The sequence below is a fragment of the Hyperolius riggenbachi genome, chromosome 12 (assembly GCF_040937935.1).
Source record: "Hyperolius riggenbachi isolate aHypRig1 chromosome 12, aHypRig1.pri, whole genome shotgun sequence".
NCBI lineage: Eukaryota > Metazoa > Chordata > Amphibia > Anura > Hyperoliidae > Hyperolius > Hyperolius riggenbachi.
Window position 1 is genome coordinate 82,256,251 of NC_090657.1, and position 20,056 is coordinate 82,276,306.

The 20,056-nt window shown below is 42.1% G+C and overlaps 1 protein-coding gene across 4 annotated transcripts in view; it reads right to left on the bottom strand.

Annotated features, from left to right (window-relative positions):
• Window positions 1-20,056, bottom strand: part of ETV4 (ETS variant transcription factor 4) — a 103,754-nt gene that overhangs the window by 25,974 nt on the left and 57,724 nt on the right. For all 4 annotated transcript variants that reach the window (XM_068263732.1, XM_068263729.1, XM_068263731.1 and 1 more), the window contains exons 6-8: window positions 9,151-9,277; window positions 6,323-6,484; window positions 3,573-3,826 (exon numbers count right to left, since the gene is read on the bottom strand). In XM_068263732.1, the coding sequence (XP_068119833.1) occupies window positions 3,573-3,826; window positions 6,323-6,484; window positions 9,151-9,277 (543 nt within the window). The remainder of the gene's footprint in view (window positions 1-3,572; window positions 3,827-6,322; window positions 6,485-9,150; window positions 9,278-20,056) is intronic.

Here is a 20,056-nt window from a genome sequence, read left to right on the forward strand (position 1 = left end):
CAGGGTGCACAACAGGAATGCAAAGTCAATGTAGAACAAATTTAAAACCCATCTTCACAAAAACATTTCCACCTTCCCCCATCTAACACAACAAAACCATCCTCATATTCAGAAGTTCATGCCTAAAAAAGCAATGCTTAAGTCACAACTCCCTTCTATAGGGAAGACCAACAGGGAGGTTCCGTAGCAGACCAGCCCATCCCACAGGCCCATGTGGCATCCTAGAAATCTTGGTGCTGCAACCAATAATGTTGTCCATCTCCACCGTGTCATCCTTCACTGTAGCTACAGCCTCCAGTATTGAGCAGAATGGGAGGGGTTGGTTAGTGTCTGTAACCTCCATACCTCCCCCTCTCCTATATACAGCAATTAAATGGGAAAAGTGGCATGTGTACACCTCTCCAGAGTTAAGAACTTCTATAGGTGAATAGGAAGGCTATTTTGTTGGTTGGAAGGCTGTACTTTGTGCTAGGTGGGGGAAGGTGGAAACGTTGTGAAAATGAACTTTAAAAAGGGTTTGCCTCAAGGTCCGTACACACGCCGGACTGGAGGCAACGACGGGTCCGTCGTCACCTCTCGCTGGGTGGGCGTTCCAGCGACAGTCCGGCGTGTGTACGCACTGTCGGCGGACTGATACGGCTGTTTCTGAGCGATCCGCCGGGCAGATCGCTCAGAAACAGCCGTATCAGTCCGCTGACAGTGCGTACACACGCCGGACTGTCGCTGGAACGCCCACCCAGCGGGAGGTGACGACGGACCAGTCGTTGCCTCCAGTCTGGCGTGTGTACGGACCTTCAGCCTCACAGTCCCTTGTGCACAACAGGATAATGGTGAGAAGCCCCAGCATGATGTCATCACTAGAGTCGCAAGTGAACTTCAGTATAAGGGTGGATCTTGAAGCTGGGAAGCCCTTTGTGTTAGGTGGAGAATGTGACTCACTTTTTTGCTAGGATGAGCAAGGGCTGTAATTTTGCACTTTTTTGCCTCATAAGTAAATGCTTCTTGCAACTACACCTTCGTAACATCTGCAACATCCACCCTTTCCTGACCTCTGCCACCACCAAACCCCTCATCCATGTCCTCATAATTTCCCGCCTTGACTACTGCAATGCCCTTCTGTCTGGTCTCCCTATGACCCGAATAGCCCAGCTGCAGTCTGTCATGAATGCGGCAGCCAGAATTATCCACTTCTCCCATCACTCCACCATGGCGGCTCCCCTCTGTGAATCCCTCCAATGGCTTCCTATCCAGTCCAGAATCAGTTTCAAGATACTGTGTCTGGCCTACAAATCTGTCCACAACATCTGCCCAACCTGCATTTGTACACACCTAGCCGCTCACACCGCTCCTCCAATGAACTTCACTGACCACCCCCCGCATCACCCAGTCCCATGCACACCTCCAGGACTTCTCAAAAGATGCTCCAACACTATGGAACTTCCTTACTCCACCTCCACCCTCCACCCATTAAGGCAGCCCTCTCCTTCAACATCTTCAGGAAGGCCCTCAAAACTCACCTTTTCACTCTGGCCTACCACCCCTCACAATTGCTCTAAACCTGCAGCTGAACTCTGGTCCCCTACCGTTCGTGTCCCTACCTCTCCCTCTAAATTGTAAGTCTTCGGGCAGGGTCCTCCTCCTTTTGTGTCCTACCTGATCATGCACCTCCATTACTGTGCACCCATGCTATGCATTTGAGTGAACCTAACTAGCCTTATCTCCATACTCCCATCCAGTGACTGACTAAGCATTACCTTGTACTCATACTGTGCTGTGTGATCTGGTTTTTTCTTGTATTCCTGTATTGTCGTATTGCTGTATGTGACCCCTAAATATTGTCTGTAACCTAAACTAATGTCCATCGCTGTGTCATATGTTGGTGCTTTATAAATATAAACAAATAAACTACACAACCAAACCAGCATAGCTTACAAATCTTGTAGCACAACAAAGTAACATCATACATAGTATACATATGCAACATACTGATCGTTTACCCATAAAAAGATAAAAGAAAAAATCTAAACCATCAAAACAAATATATGCAAAATTTAAATGAAGAGCTGTTCTACCTTTGCCGTTACCCCCTATGCTATGACAACGGTAACCGTCAATCTGCTTCTTTGACAATCATGTGATGGCAAGTAGATCTACAAACTGACATGAGTGATTGGGATTCATTGTTGCCGATTTACACTAAATATGTTGTGGCTTTACTAAACATTCTATCATTTTTATTACCATTCTATATGAGGTTATTCACATATGCATGAGCTAATTTGTGCACTATACAGTGATGCCCCATTCAGTGTTATGGGTGGGGCCAGCTCAGAACTGCAACATAATGCAGGCGACCACGTGTTGTGGCATAAAGCATGGCCACTTGTATTCCATAGCATGAATATACTATAATATAATATTTTCCTGTATAACTAATACAGGGGTGTCAAACTTGAATACAAAGTGGGCTGGAATTGAAGAATGGGACCAAGTTGTGGGCCAACCTAAATGTCTAGTGGCCTCCCTCCCCTACACAGTTCCCTGGTGTCTAGTGCTTTTTTTTGCCCTCCCCATATGGCCTCCCTGGTGAGCTACAGTTTCACTTCCAATAATGCTTCCCTGGTGGTCTGGACTGGACCAAACATAATGCGAATGGGGAAACCACTTGCAGGCCAAATTTGATGGCTCTGCGGGCCGGATTTGTTCCACGGGCCAGAGTTTAACATATATCTGTACCTTGTATTAGTGCATAAATGTCAAAGTGGATCCGAGATGAACTTTTACTCATTGCATAATTGCGGTCCTTTCCTATCGTTTATAGGGAATTCCTCAAGCCAAATACTTTTTTGTTTTTGTTTTAATGCTCCAATTCCCTATGAACTAAACAAGCCTGGCCCACAGCATTTCAGAGAGCCTTGGCATTTTCAGACAGTAGCAAGGGCTCATGGGAGCTCGCTCAGTCTGGGCAGGAGGGGGAGTTATTACTAGCCAGAGATTTCAGAGACAGAGGGGAGGAGGAGGGGGGGGGGGGGGGGTCGTTTTTTTTTTTACAGGCTGAGTGCTGATGATGCAGATAAGCTTGCTGTGTGTAATGTTTACAAACAACATGGCTGCTATCATTGTATCACAGGAATAAACAATCATATTCTATTGAAGCTGTTTGCAGCTAGATTTTCTGTGTAAACTATCTAAACTTTAGATAAGATATATAGACAAGTTACTTGTTCTAGTTAGTTTTTCATCTCGGATCCGCTTTAAGACACCCAAAAGAAATAAGTAAACAGAAATACAGTCTGGCAGAACATCCATTGTACTCTCAATAAAGGGTCCAATGCAAGAGCCTGTGCTGGCTTAGATTTTGGATTCCCTTGGAGCAAAGTGCATACTTGTGTCCATTTGGTAATGTCGGTTTCCATTGTTTATCAATGAGCCTAGCATCAGAAGATCTCCATATGTACAGAAAGTGATGCAAGGAATACAACTGGCACTTCGATAACTCTTCTTGACAGCCTTTTTAAATATTACGCACAGCATGCTAATAAAAGGTTTATGAAACTGTATGAAATTCTTACCTGAATCATATGCATAGTCTGTCTGCTCCTGTTTGATGACCACATTAGAAGAATATCTGGGACCTCGGTTTGGATCAATATGGTTGGCTTGATCATACATTGGGTCGTGGTATTCTTGCTTAAAACCTTGCTGTGGGTACTGTACACATGGCTTTGACATCTGGCGTTGGAAGGTGGCTGCAGATTCCCTACTCATGTTCTGTGCAGGGGGATAGGAGTGGCACACCTCTGGCAGTGGCTGTTGATATCTTGAGCTAAGCAATAGGAAAAAAAAAAAAAAGTTCACTCAGCTTCACTTACATACATACTTTTTCATACTATAAATGCAGATGTGTGCACATTTAGGGATTTAGATTGTAAGCTCACAAGGGCAGGGCTCTCACCCTTTTGTGTCTTGGAATTTGTTACGCATTTTATCCAGGTTTCTCTTGTTAATTACCAATTCTGTATATTGGTGTATACCAGTGTCTGTATAATTATGTACTTCATGTTTTTTTTCTTACTCTATGCAACGCCACAGTTGGTTGGTGCTTTATAAGAAGAAGAGGAAGAAGAAGAGGAAGAGGAGGAGGAAGAACAGGAGGAAGAGGAAGAGGAGTAGTAGTAATAATAATAATAATAATAATAATAATGAGAAGGAGGAGGAGGAGGAGGAGGAGAAGAAGGTGGCATTCTCTATTTTTTTTTTTTCAATAAATCCGGGTGATCTTAGATTTAGGGTGCATTTTCTACTAATATGATTCGAATTTTCCTGATTTGCAGTCACCGGCCTACAAGGTTTTTGACACACCCCACATATCGATGCGTAATCGGAATAGTAGTAATTAAAAGAAGTGCGCCTGCATAACTAAACAATTTGACATGTGAATTGGGAATCGGATGAAATCACTTTGGGCCAAAACCAAGTAGGATAATTATATGAGAAATAAGGCGTTGTGATTTTTTTCTTTGTATGTTATGTTTACAGATTGCTATTTTACTGCAAATTACTGGAAAGTCTTGGTAAATTAGCCCCACTGTGCCTCAGAGGAGTGGGGGGAGGGACCACATATGACCATAAGTACACAGAGATAATGGGTGATGAAGCAATGACCACAGAATCTAAGCTCTTTAGAGAACATCCATCACTGTCCTACTGTGTAAAAGCATACAAACACATTTGTAAACAAGAATTAAAAAAATAATGTACTCTTAAAAGGCAAAAAGCATTGTTACTACAGGGACTAGGGATACTTTTTAAACCCAAAGATGGGTCGGTACAGCCAGTAATAAGTTTTATAGTGCTTTTATTGTATTAAGCAAGGCTGCAATGACAGACTGCTGTTTCAGGCGGGAGCGCCCTTTTATCAAATTGCAAATAGCCATGATCGTCATGGTTATTTGCAATTTGATAGAAGGACGCTCCCGTCCGAAACAGCAGTCTGCCATTGCAGCCTTGCTTTATACAATAAAAGAACTATAAAACGTAATGCTGGCGGTGCCGACCCATCTCTGGACTGATTGGTGTACCCCTGGAGGCGCTGGGGTAGGGGTCTGGGCACAATACCATAGTCATTGGGTGCTTCTTCACGCCTTTTGTTTACGCTTCCTCTAGCTCACAGCTTCCTTTGTAAATCAGGCGCCCGATTTTGGTGAACCCGGTGTTGGACGGACACAACCGCTGTGGCTCTGCAGCCGCTCCCAGCTTCCTCCAGCTCCAAGCTTTACCCTCTAATTCTGCTGCCCTGCAGCCGCCATTTAGACACGCAGTAAGCGGAGGGTTATTATAGGAGGGGGGGGGGGGGGGGGGGGGGGGTTAGCGTTCGTCAAAGATAGAGGTAGGTTATTGTTAGGAGTAGGTGGGGAAGTTCGTGTTCAGTGTAGGTAGGGGAGGGCTAGTGTGAGAGTTGGGTTACAGTGAGGGAGAGTAGAATATTGTGATAATTACCAATATTCTACTAGCGGGATTTCCTTGCGCCTCTTAAAAAAAAAGAGTCAGGAAGGAGGGTACCAGTTATTATTAAACTTTATAAAATGACTAACATTTTATGCAATGCTGCACAACAATAAGGGGAGATAATGCTGTAATGTTATATAATTCAACATTACATTAATAGCAATCATCATCCCACTTTCATACTCCTGTGGGGTCAGCATTTCAGGCTCACTACTTATGAGCACGCAACTGTCATGAACACATGAAAAAAGGGCAGCCAAAATAGAATCAATCAATCAATCAATCAATCAATCTATCTATATCAATGCAAATGACATATACAGTATATATCTATATCCATCCATCCATCCATACATATATATGTCATGTTAATAATTGCCTGACTACCGTTATAGTGTGTTTATTGACCCTGAAGTGTGACTAAAAGCAGCAGTAAGTCACTCAGGCGGCAAGGCAGTGAGTGGGTGGACAGTTTATGACTTCCTTATGTAATACAACTGTGGCAGAGCGATGGTGTTCCCAGCAGTTTTCAGAAAGGGTTCTAATATTATGCGTCTCAGTTGGTATCCCTAGTAACGAGATTTTGTCTCTCAAGCTACTGCAATTAGCCCTTTTCGTGAAACGTCTGCTTGCTTCATCAGGTATAATGCCAGTTGGCTTTGACTAGCAGGAGCATCTCTGTGACTAGCTTGTTTAATAATGTTTTAGCAGATGGATGTTGATGCATTATAACATCTGTATTCATGTTATTCTGAATAACAAACTCCACACCAGAAATGTGACACGTGAATAAAGCCTTATTGAAAACACTTACCCATGATGCTCCATGAGATATTCACCGGACTGAACAGGCTGCGATGACCCATGGGGGTTGCCAAAACTCCTGTCCTGTCTGGAAAAGTGATGTATTGGGGATACTTGAGCACCTTGGCTTTGAGACTTGATAGCAGCTTGTCTGGATGATTGGTCATAGGCACTGTAGATAGAAAGAGGCAACTGTTTCACTCAGATGTCCATTATAGATGACCATATTTGCATATCAACAGTAACAGCTCATCTCAAGACACATCTCTAAAAATACCATGTAACAGCTTGCCAATCACAGTGCTGAAATCAGGGGGTGTAACTGGGGGGAGCAGCCCTGTAAATGCCGGGGGGTTGGGTAGAGGTGAGGGAAGGCCCCAACTACTAGCCTTCCCTTACTCGGATACTCCAGATCAGGTGTTTTTGTGGCTACATGTTATGGGTATGAAGGCCTTGATGGCCACTTGTTTTCTGCCCTTAGTATGATGGACCTCCAGGCTGTGAGGATCACCAAGTAGAGGCAAGGAAAGGGTTGTGAGCATTAAGGGAGCCCCATCAAAGTTTTGCTGGGGGGGGGGGGGGGGGGGGGGGGGGTGTTGCATGATTTGTAGTGCCGCCTCTGGCTGAAATGTTACCTTTTTAGTACAAATAAGTCTACTGCAACTAAAAATATTTACTCAAAATGTTGATCACACGACCAGCAGCAGGTGAATTGAAGGCATTTCAAGCTGTCAGAAAGGCTGCTGATGATGTTTGGATTAAATTGTCGTGTGGATTCTGACTGTAGGCAGGCAGGCAGAGACTGAATCATTCTGACAAGACTGTAGTCTATAGCAGTGAAAGTCTGTGGCGCAGGGTCTCTGACATGTACTTTATATAGTTTTATGTAAAATAAGTCCTATGTAAATACTCAATAATAATGATAAAAATAATGTAATAAATGCAATATACACAGACAAAACAGACTTTGCAAACTAGTGCTTACACTGGCCTTGGTAAAAATGTAACCGGAATGGGTTAAAAAGGTAATCCGATTCCAAAATTTAAATTTAAAGTGCTTCACCAAACAATAGGATGTTATTGATAAACATGGGAGCCTGGATATTGTACTGCGCTCTGCCTCTGACACAGGCGACTAGGGTTTGAATCTTGTCTCTTCCTGTTCAGTAAGTCAGCACCTATTCCAGTGAGGAGCCCTTGGGCCTATAGAGCATGCCCGTGTCTGCAGCTGTGGCAAAAAACGTGATATAGATGTTCTGTGTCTCGTCTTGATCCCTGTACAGTAAGAATCAGTGAATTCTACCTCCACTTCTTCACCTAAGGCCAACAAAAACAGCCAAGTTTTAGTTACAAAGAATACAAATCTTTGTAGAGGTAGTGTGAATACGGTTTCCAAATGTGAAGGAACTGGACAAGAAAGGTTACAAATGTCTGCAACCTTAAAAGATTGAAGTATTGTACAAATGCCACGCTACAACTCGCCAATCAAGGCCGTCTCAGTCAAGAGTCTAGCAAGTAAGTGGCTGAATAGAGTACTGGTTAAGGGCTCTGCCTTTGACGTGGGAGACCAGGGTTCGAATCCTGGCTAGGGCCAGTACCTATTCAGTAAGGAGTTCAAGGCAAGACTCCCTAACACTGCAGGGTGGCTTCCTGAGCGCGTCCCAGTGGCTGCAGCTCTTGAGCGCTTTGAGTCCAACAGGAGAAAAGCGCTATATAAATGTTCGGATTATTATTATTATTATTAAGTAAACAGCTATACGTCATTTATAGAACTTTCAATGACAGTGATGAATAAGGGTATTGTTCCTTTCCTTACTGCACCCACTGGAAGCTGCTCTGTCATGTGCTGCACTGTCATTCTAACCCCCCCCCCCCCCCCACGTTGTGCACATGTAGCCCTCGAGACATGTCTGTACAGCACTCGGTCCCTGAACTGTTGACATAGGGATAAAGTTTGAACCAATATAAGTTATAGTATTGTGTATATTCACCTTAAAGTGTAACTGTTGGGCATAAAATAAAAAATTAAATTCTTTATTTTTATCTGGTAAACAAGTAATAAGGTTGCTAACGAGGCATTCCAAAAGTTAAAATCTATATTACCTTTCTTGTTTATAAATGATCATTCCCCAGTTTACCTGACTCTTATTTGGTACGTTGCTGCACAAAGGAAGTTGCAGGGCATGCTGGGTTGTCCTTTTTTGCTTCTGTACATTAGTTAAGTCTGAGGGGAAATAAAGAAGCAAAAAGAAGCAAAAAAAAAAAAAGACAACCCAGCATGCCGTGCAACTTCCTTTGTGTGGCAACGTACCAAATAAGAGTCAGGTAAACTGGGGAATGATCATTTATAAACAAAAAACGTAATAGTGATTTTAACTTTTGGATTGCCTGGTTAGCATCCGTATTACTTGTTTACCAGATAAAAATAAAGAATTGATTTTTGATTTTATGCCTGACAGTTACACTTTAAGACCTGGCTTACTCTGTGCTCTGCATCATTGCAAAAACACTAGGACAGATCTGCTGTTCTTCTGAATATACCGATAAAGCAAACGAGCACATAAAGAATACAAGAGAAAACATACAAAAAAATAACCAACAAGATAAAAACACCTAGCTAAACCAGGAAAAGCAATTGTAAAGAAAAACGTGGAGGAGACAGAGAATGAATACATTTAAGCTGCCTGGGGACTCTTAAAAACATAATGTGACTGTGATTGAGGCATAAACGATGACTTGCAACATCCACCCACTAGCCTTTCATGAGTAATAAACCATTTTTTTTCCATTTGTAATAACACACTGTACTTCATAATAAAGTTCCACATAATTACTCACCTGGCATAAAGGCACTGTTCCCCATTACGGTACTGAAACTGCTGTTTCTGGCTGCAGGAAAGACTGGGCTCCGAACATGAACTTGGCTGCTCCTTCTTTATTTTCACCGGTGGACTGTGAAATGCAACTGGCAAGAAAAAGAAATCGCTTTAAAAATAAGCTCCAAAACAATTCTAAGACCCACCTGTAGTATATGATGTGGACCATGGATGACAAAGTCATTTGCACTAGCTTGCAGTTGCTCTAAATCAGATATCGGGCATGGTAGACCCATTGTCCAGGCCTAGAGGACTTATTTGCATTAAACCCGGAAGGTTTAGTAGTGTGAAGCGTCTGGATGCTCCAGATGCTTTTTAGAGCCTCCACAAGCCCACCGTGGCTGCCCGGGACCTTCTTCTTGGCCCTGCTCCCATTCAGTTACAAGCTTCTTCACACTGGGCATGCTCAAAAACAGTCTGCACATGCCTAGTGGAATGAAGCTGGCTTGTGTACAGAGGAGAAATCTGTGCTTGAGCAGCTTCACTCTACTGGGCATGTGCAGTCTGGCTTCTCGCAAATCTAGATCAAAAAAGGGTCGTACTTGGATGGGGCATGGCCACGACAGCATATCTGACAAACTCTTGGTGCTGGGCACTAGGAGGATCCAAAAAGTTTCTGGACTATCCAGAGATTTTCATCTACTGAGGGAAGTATCCATTTTATTGGCTTCCCCCTAAATTGGCCCTAGACTAGAATGCATACACTACACGATACATACATACATACATACACATACAACTATGGTAGGGACCAGACTGTGAGCCCATCTAAGGGAAAGTTAGTGACAATATACTCTGTACAGGGCTTCGTAACATGCCAGCACTATATAAATACTAAAATAAATAAATTCAAAATAAATGGCAGTCATGTGACACAAGGGAGAGCTCAAATTACAACTTGTGATTTGTGACACAAATGAGGGCAGATTAGACAGGTTACACTCTACAAATATATACAGGGTGCATTTCTTTGTTTTCCTTCTGTCCAGTCCAGGCTGACATCTTTATCTCTTTTTAAACAATGCAGATTGCCTTTGAGTCAAATACATAGACCCTGAAAAAGCATGCAGATCAGGTGTTTCTGACCGAAATCTGACTGGATTAGCAACATGCTTGTTTCAGATGTGTGATTCAGACACTACTGCAGTCAGAGATCAGCAGGACTGCCAGGCAACTGGCATTGTTTAAAAGGAAATAAATATGGCAGCCACTATATCCCCCCTCTCACTACAGGTGTACTTTGAACTTAATTACCTAATTTAAAATAATATATCATATTTTTATGCAGAATTGTTGGTGTAAACAGACTGTGTACCGGTATCATTTTTAATTCACATTGTCACAGGCTGAGGGCTGGAGATGCTATCAGCTTGCCTGTGTGTACATTCAGTCCTCTCTGCCTCCTCCCCTCCGCCTCTATAATCAATGGCTAGTAACCTCCTCCTCCTCCTGCCCAGACTGAGCTCCCATAAGCCCTTGCTACAGTGCCAAGGCACAAAAGGAGCTGTGGGCGAGGCTTGTTTAGTTTATGGGGAATTAGAGTATTAAAACAAACAAAAAAAAAAGTATTTGGCTTGAGGAATGCCCTATAAACTATATGTAAGGAACACAGTTATGCAATGAGTAAAAATTTATCTCGGATCCACTTTAAGATGGATCTACTTTTGGGTACAAAAAGCTCCTGGCCAGGACACCCTAACCTGTCAGCCATCCTGGCCTGTCATTGCCACCGTGAATGCCTCAGTATGTCACCTGTATAAAAGATTCACCCAGAGCCCCATATCAGCCGGGTTCCAGCATGTAGCCCTGACACCTTGCAGAAAAAAGCCAATGCCTTTTCTATAGGGCCATTTTCTACAAGGAGGCAGATCTGTGCACCAGACCCAACTGATATAGGGTTCTAGAGAAGTCTCATTCACACTATAAGCGTTTTGGGGCGATTTCTAAAATCGCCAGCGCTTAGAAAAAAAGCCCAAAAAACCTCAAAGTGTTTGTGCAATTATTCCTTATGAGAGTGTTCACATGTGCGCGTTTCGATTTTACTAAAATAGTTTGAGCACTTTGGCTCAATGGAAGGTATAGGGAAATCACAAAGCACTTGAGAAAGCGCTTTGTATAGCGATTTGCTGAGAGCTTCTATGAATAAATACATTGTATTTATTCATTTCTGGGTACAAGAGTTCTATTCCGGACTGACGTCAGGAAGTGAAAAAAATCATTGCTGAGCAAAAGCGCTTAGAAAGGCGATTTTCTAAGCGCAAATCGCAGGGAAAAGCTCTTTAAAAAAACCTCTCAATAAATCGCTCAACGCTTGCGATAGGGCTGGCGATTTATAATATGAACAAGGCCTGAATCTTGTTAGACAATATGTTGGGACATTCTAACTTTTAAGCATTACTAGCACAACTCTTGTACTTCAAAATTCTAGTGGACTGTGTGGCTTTTAATACATTAGCTGATTTTTTTTTTTTTGGTACAAAATAAATAGGTTACAACAACAATAAAAACATATGAAATATCAACTAAGCAAGCTAAACTCTGAACCTACTGGAATGTAAATAAACATATACAGGCAATGAAATCAACTGGTAGAAAGAAAAATGGTTTGCATCACATTTTCCTGGGGGACTCACATGATCGTGGCAGAGCCCAGAGAAGCACGTTTATATTAGCCAGACAACAGGCACTGACGTATTTAATCGGCTCCTCTGTCACCAATCTCCCATACAGAACGCCCAGCTTGTTTGCCATGTCCCAGTGCAGCTATGCAACAAATGTCAGGGGATGGTGTAACACCGCTGCAAGCTGTTCACTGGAGACACCATTTCCTACTCTGCTGATTAAGTCAAAATCAGTGAGGGAAGCGACAGGATGTGTGTGGAAGCAGTAAGATGTTTTTTTTTGGGGGGGGGGGGGGTTAAGAAATATGATATGATCAGGGCCAGTTCTCTCATGAAGCAAGGCGAAACATTTGCATCAGGTGCAGAGATTTCAGGGGCAGCATGTTTGTACCGTGTTTACACTCACAGCATGCAGTCAGAGTAGGAGAAGCGAGAGGAGAGCTTGGTGAAGAGGTCATCATTGGGGAAAAGCAGCTTGTTGTGCTGTGTGAGGATTCTGACAGTGAAAGAGAATAGTGTTTCATTTGACTTGCACAGCAGTCATGTGAGAACAATAACTGAAGCTGAGTAAATTGTTGGGTGCTGTGCGATGATCATTCCAAATCGGGGAGGGGGGCGCATCCACATAAGTGTTATTAGTGGAGGTCAGAACTATAAGGCCTCATTCACATTGCGTTCCGCTCACGTTAGGGTTTTGTTTTTTTTTAAGCAATTTTTTTTATTCCCGGCGCCTGGGTGGGTGGTGCGTCTTGTGAAAAGTGCTTTTCTAAGCGTTTTTCCCAAGCGTTTTTATAATTCCCTCCCTGACGCAAGTCAGGAAGTGAACTCTTGGACCTGGAAAAGAATAAATACAATGTAATTATTCTTAAAGAGAAACTCTGACCAAGAATTGAACTTTATCCCAATCAGTAGCCGATACCCCCTTTTACATGAGAAATCTATTCCTTTTCACAAACAGAACATCAGGGGGCGCTGTATGACTGATATTGTGGTGAAACCCCTCCCACAAGAAGCTCTGAGTACCGAGGTACTTCTGGCAGTTTCCTGTCTGTAACCCTGTTACATTGTGGGAAATAGCTGTTTCCAACTGCCAAAACAGCAAACAGCAGCTACATCACTTGCCAGCAGTAAAAATGTCACCATGTAATAAATATCAGAATAGAAATCAGGGATTTAAAATATTTTACAATGGGCAAACACTGACTAAATCATTTATACATAATTATTGTAAAAATGAAGCACTTTTTTTATTACATTATTTTCACTGGAATGATATGACCCTTCTCATAGACATTCATTGTACCAGCGTTTTGTGGGCGATTTTAAGAATCGCCTGCGCTTAAAGACCGAAAAACGCCCCTAGTGTGAACGAGCCCTGAGAGGGTACATTCTGATCGATTTTGGTTGACTTTTTAGGCAAGAATGTGGTGAGAAGAGCGGTAAAGAAGAGGAAACCTAGAATGAAATCAGGCAGTTGGTGGACGCAAAAGGCCAGAAACAGGCGGTTTATACCAACAATGCTGCATGAAAAGATATGATATATCATTTTAAATTAAGTAATTAAGTTCAAAGTACACCTGTAGTGAGAGGGGGCTATAGTGGCTGCCATATTTATTTCCTTTTAAACAATGCCAGTTGCCTGGCAGTCCTGCTGATCTCTGACTGCAGTAGTGTCTGAATCACATCTGAAACAAGCATGTTGCTAATCCAGTCAGATTTCAGTCAAACACCTGATCTGCATGCTTTTTCAGGGTCTATGTATTTGACACAAATGCAAACTGCATGGTTTAAAAAGAAATAAATATGTCAGCCTCCATTTACCACTCAGTTCAGATTTCCTTTAAAGTTGCACAGGACAGAAGGAAAACTGCTCCCTGTATATATTTAGATAGTTTAACCTGTCTAATGCCCCCTCATTTGTGTCACAAATCACAAGTTGTAATTTGATCTCTCCCGTGTGTCACATGACTGCCATTTTGTATTTATTTTAGTATTTATATTACGCAGCCCTGTACAGAGTATATTGTCACTAACTTTCCCTCAAAATGGGCTCACAGTCTGGTCCCTACCATAGTTCAGATCCGCTTCAAAGAAAACTAAATCCTTTTCAAAGTTGGCTGAGAGGCAAAGTAGTGCACTAGTAATGTACTTCCTACACTGCAATTACTAAATATTTCTTGATGGTGTAAATGTTTGTGAATTCAAAAACGTAGTTAAAGGGGCACTATGGTGAAAAATTGTAAAATGTAAAATATGTGCAAACCTAGACAAATAAGAAGTACGTTTTTTTCCAGAGTAAAATGAGCCATAAATTACTTTTCTCCTACGTTGCTGTCACTTAAAGTAGGTAGTAGAAATCTGACAGAAGCGACAGGTTTTGGACTAGTCCATCTCTTCATAGGGGATTCTCAGCAAGGCTTTTATTCTTTATAAAGATATTCCCTAAAAAGGATTTAAAGAGAAACTCCAACCAAGAATTGAACTTTATCCCAATCAGTAGCTGATACCCCCTTTTACATGAGAAATCTATTGCTTTTTACAAACAGACCATCAGGGGGCGCTGTATGACTGATATGGTGAAACCCCTCCCACAAGAAGCTCTGAGGACCGTGGTACTTTTGACAGTTTGCCACAATGTAACAAGGTTCACAGACAGGAAATAGCTGTTTACAGCTGTCTCCAACAGCCAAAACAGCTAGCAGCAGCTACATAACCTGCCCACAGTAAAAATGTCACCATGTAATAAATGTCAGAATGTAAATCGGGGGAGACTAAAGATTTTACAATGAGCAAACACTGACTAAATCATTTATACATCATTATTGAAAAAATGAAGCACTTTTTTTATTACATTATTTTCACTGGAGTTCCTCTTTAAACAATGATGCTGGCCAGCTTCCCTGCTCGCTACAGTTTTTTGGCAGTGGGACAGAGCAACTGCCATTCACAAAGGCCTGGTGCACACCAAAAAACCGCTAGCAGATCCGCAAAATGCTATCAGATTTTGAAACGCTTTTTCTTCTTTTTCTGTAGCGTTTCAGCTAGCATTTTGCGGTTTTGTGAAGCGTTTTTGGTGTAGTAGATTTCATGTATTGTTACAGTAAGCTGTTACTGAACAGCTACTGTAACAAAAAACGCCTGGAAAACCGCTCTGAAAAACGGCACTTCAGAGCGGTTTTCCAGGCGTTTTTTGTTACAGTAGCTGCGTTTTTCCTATACTTAACATTGAGGCAGAAACGCATGCGCAATCCAAAATCTGCAGCAGCCCGGGAGTATGCGTTTCTGCAAAACGCCTCCCGCTCTGGTGTGCACCAGCCCATTGAAATACATTACCCTAGCGGATCCGCACCCGCAAGCGGATCGCAAACCGCAGCAGAACCGCTCTGGTGTGCACTAGGCCTAAGTGCTTTTGAAAATAAATCCCTGAGAATCCCCATAAAGAGATGGACTAGTCCAAAACCTGTCACGTCTGTCAGATTTCTACTACCTACTGTAAGTGACAGCAACATAGGAGAAAGTTTATGGCTCATTTTACTCTGCTAATAACGTACTTCTTATTTGTAGGTTTGCATATATTTAAAATTTTACAATTTTTCGCCATAGTGCCCCTTTAATCACTCTGAGCGGAATATATGTAAACCTAAGAGACAGCCAGAAGCTGAAGCTCATGCTCACGGAAAAACACAAAAAGGAAATGGAAAGTGAAAAATAAGGGATGGAGACAATAGAATTCTTTAGGTGTTGGAGCAACAAGGGATTATATTTTTTAGGAGGCAAATAGCTCACAAGACACAGAAGGAGCCCATTGTATGGTTCATTTTTTTCTGCCATCATTTGTTACATTTTGTACTTGTAAATATCATTAATATTACTATTAATATTTTGGATTTATGGTTTTAGTTGTAATGAACCTTCTGCACTGCACCTGCTGTTTTAGCTGGAAGTGTAAGAGGTTCCCAGAAGCATGCAAATGGATATCTTACCACAGTTAATGGCCCACTCCAGCGAAACAAGTAAGCAGTTTAAAAAAAAAAAAAAAATCTAACAGAACCGACAGGTTTTAGTCTAGTCCATTTCCTCATGGGTTATTCTCTGGGTTTCCTTTGTATTCAAAAGCATTTCCTGAATAGCACTTTAACTGCCAATGTAGTAAGATACCATCCAGGCCCCCCACTCGCTTGCACACTATACTGGCAGTTAGACTTAACAAAAGCCGTTCAGGTAAATTGAAAACGAACAAAGAAAAAAACAAACCATGAGAATCCTCCGTGGGGAGATGGACTAGTTCAAAACCTGTCAGTACTCTCAGAATTTAATAGCTCACTAGAGTTTAACAGCTTACTATTGCAAAAATCATAAAATTTAAAGTACATGGAAACACATACAAATAAGAAGTACAACACACACACACACACACACACACACACACACACACACACACACACACACACACACACACACACACACACACACACACACACACACACACACACACACACACACACACACAAATGTGCTATAATGCTGCTGTGACTTACATTAGGTAGTGGAAATCTGACAAAACAGTTTTTAGACCAGCTCATCTCCTCATAGGGGATTCTCAGGGTTTTCTTTACTTTCAAAAGCACTTCGTGAATGAATGGCAGTTGCTCTGTCCAACTGCCAAAAAAGTGTGCAGCAAGCAGGGAAGATGGCTAGCATATTTGTATAAATCCTTTTCAGTGAGTGCCTTTAAAAAAAGCATAAAGGCCATGCTGAGACTCCCCCATGAGGAAATGAGCTGGTCCAAAACCTGCTGGTTCTGTCAGATTTCTATTACCTACTGTAAGTGACAGCAATATAGGAGAAAAGTAATTTATGGCTCATTTTTCTCTGGAAGAAGCGTACTCTTATTTGTATGCGTTTGACATTTTAAATGTTACACTTTTTCTCGATAGTGGTCCTTTCTGAAAAGTCATTGGAAATGGCAGATCATTTCTTAGAGGCATTTGCCATGATAGAACCGTATGTCTGACCATCACATCCTCTTTGTGTTGGACCAAAGCAACCTAAAAACAGTCAAAAATCCATTAAGGAAACACAGGGTAAATCTCCCCAGAGAGGACACCAAGCAATAAAAACCTGCCCTGCCCTAACCACTCCCGAACACTTTACTAAACTCATTTACAAAATGGTTCATGGACCACTTCAAGCCAAGTCAAGACATTTTTAAAAAATTTTTATTAAAATAAATGTTAAACGTACTATTATTTGTCCAAACAAAACTGAATATTTATTTACCTTCTAATGTATGCTGACTTTTAATTTACAGAATGAAGCAAGTAGGACCTCTATTGAGGGGAAAAAAAACATGTAAAATACATGTAAACAAATACAAATAAGAAGTACGTTTCAGAGTAAAATGAACCATAAACTACTTTTCTCCTATGTTGCTGTCACTTACAGTAGGTAGTAGAAATCTGACACAACTGACAGGTTTTGGGCTAGTCCATCTCTTCATATGGGATTCTCAGCATGGCCTTTATATAAATACTTTTCAGGGAGTGTCTTTATAAAGACTAGTGACCTTAGCCCTTTAAAAACGGGCTAGGTCCGTCACTGCCACCACCTGCCAGCGCGTGTCCCCCTCCCGCCGCGTGCGCACACGTCCCCCCTGCCGGCCGCCCCTGGCTGTCCTGCTCCCTGTCCAAAGGGTGTCCTTGCGGTACAAGCGCAGGGACACACACACACGGGATGCAGAGACGCAGGGGTTTTATTATAGAGGATGCTGGCCAGCCTGCCTACTTGCTGTACACTTTTTTTGGCAGTTGGATAGAGCAACTACCATTCACCAACTGCTTTTGAAAATAACGAAAACCCTGAGAACCCCCCATGAGGGCCCTTTCCTGACCTCTGCCACCACCAAACTCCTCATCCATGCCCTCATAATTCCCGCCTTGACTACTGCAAAGCCATTCTATCGGCTCTTCCTATGCTCCGAATTGCCTGAACTGGCCTACCTCCCTCACTAGTGCTCTAAACCCTCAGCTGGTCCCCTACCTTTCATATCCCAACCGCTCTCTCTAGATTGTAAGCCTTCGGGCAGGGTCCTCCTCCATATGGCCCTACCTGTTCATGCACCTCCATTACCGTATACCCATCCGATCAATCTGAGTGAACTCTTGAGCGAACTCGACATGCCTAATCTCCATGCTCCCATCTAGTGACTAAGCATTACTTTGTACTTCTACTGTGCTGCGCGATCTGGTTTGCAAGTATTCTTGTATTGTCTCATTGCTGTATGTCACCTCTAAATATTGTCTGTAACCTCAACTAATGTCCAGCGATGCATAATATGTTGGCGCTTTATAAATACAATAAATATAGGAGGAGATGGGCTGGTCCAAAATCTGTCGGTTCTGTCAGATTTCTATTATCTACTGTAAGTGACAGCAACATAGGAGAAAAGTAATTTGGGTCTCATTTTACTCTGGAAGAAACTTACTTATCTGTATGTGTTTGCATTTATTTCAAATAGTCACGACAGTGGTCCTTTAAAGGGACTCCGAGCACCTCTCATGGGCATGCCTTTAAGCCAGACGACTTCCAACAAAGTCATGCTATGACCCCTCTGGAGGGGCCTCTTGCAATGGCCATGCGTGTCACTTTCTCTCCCACTGGCATAAATGTGCTTTGTATTTGTATGTGTTCACAATTATATGATTTTCGCAATAATGTTTCTTTAAGGGCCTGTTCAGACTATCTGCGTATGAAGAATGCGTTTAAAATCAAAGAAACGCAAGTTGAAAAAAGCATGCGTTTTTCTTGCGTTCTAATGCGTATTCTATTGCGTTTTGCACACACACGTGACCCAGGGGAAAAAAAAGAATTATGGGAACCGCAGAGGAAAACGGATGCTAAAAACGCAATAGTACGCGTTTTTGATACGCGTCCATAGACTTTCATTGCGTCCGTTTCTATGCGTGACACACAGAACTGCGTGCAGCAATGCGGATGAGAAACGTATGCGTCTCATACGCATACATGTGAACTAGCCCATTCAAAAGCATTAGGAGCCGTTCCTATGCGTTTTTGGTACCCGTATGTGTTCCCTGAAAACGTCTAGGAACGCGCATAGTCTGAACAGGCCCTAAAGCTAATCTGTACTCTGAAATTCTTACAATAAAAAAGCATACCATTCTATTCATTATGTTCTCCTGGGCCCCTCTGTGCTGTTTCTGCCACTCCCTGCTGTAATCCTGGCTTGTAATTGCCAGTTTTAGGCAGTGTTTACAAACAAAAGACATGGCTGCTAACCAGCATGTGACAGACTCAGAGAAGCTCAGTCTGACTCACACAGAGCCTGCAGGGGGTGTGGAGAGGGGGTGTATAACTTCTATCCTATCACAAGCAGAGCAGCACATTCCTGCCTGAGTGCCTGAGCCCCACAAACCTGACAAAGGAAAGAAGATTAGATTATAAAACAGAGATAATACAGCCACTGTGCAAATAGGAAAGGCTGCAGTAATCCAGACCACATTAGAACAGGTATAGGAACTTATAGGATAGAAGAAATAAGGCTGAACATTTTGTTACAGAGTCTCTTTAAGTCTAAGAGCCAGGTTGGCCCTTATTCAATTCACCTTTTTTCCTAGGATTGCTCCTAGCTGATATTTCCACACCTTATAAATAACATATCTTTTCAGCCACCAGCAAGCAAGAAAATACAATAATTTAGAAAGAACCTTTTTACCTACTTTTTTGGTACTTTTCTATTGCTGAAAAGTTATTTTAAACAGAAGGTGAACAATTATCTCTTAAGAGAAAAAGTTAATTGAATAGGGGCAGTCATGTTTATGGCCAAAACACGAGGTACTCTGCTCTTGGCTAAAAATCTATGAGCTTTATTAGCAATAAGACATAAAAAAAAACCATCATACAGCAAGGACCATCTGACATGTTTTGGTCCTTAGCCATAGCTCAGGTATACGGCAACCTAACATATGCCACTAGCCCACTGTATTAAAATTAGGATTTTAATAAGAAAAAAGATGGCAAACTCCATACCCTTTTCTCTACAGGATTTCCTTCAATATATTGATTTTCTAGGGCACCCTAAAGCAATGAAGTCTAAACTATCTAAAACTGTCTTTTCCTAGCACCGAAACAGAGATTCCAGTCCACTCACAAAAAATGTACGGTAATTATTTAAAAGCTATTCCCTGTATTGCAACATTAATAATTTAAAAGCCCTTAAATTACTTAAGT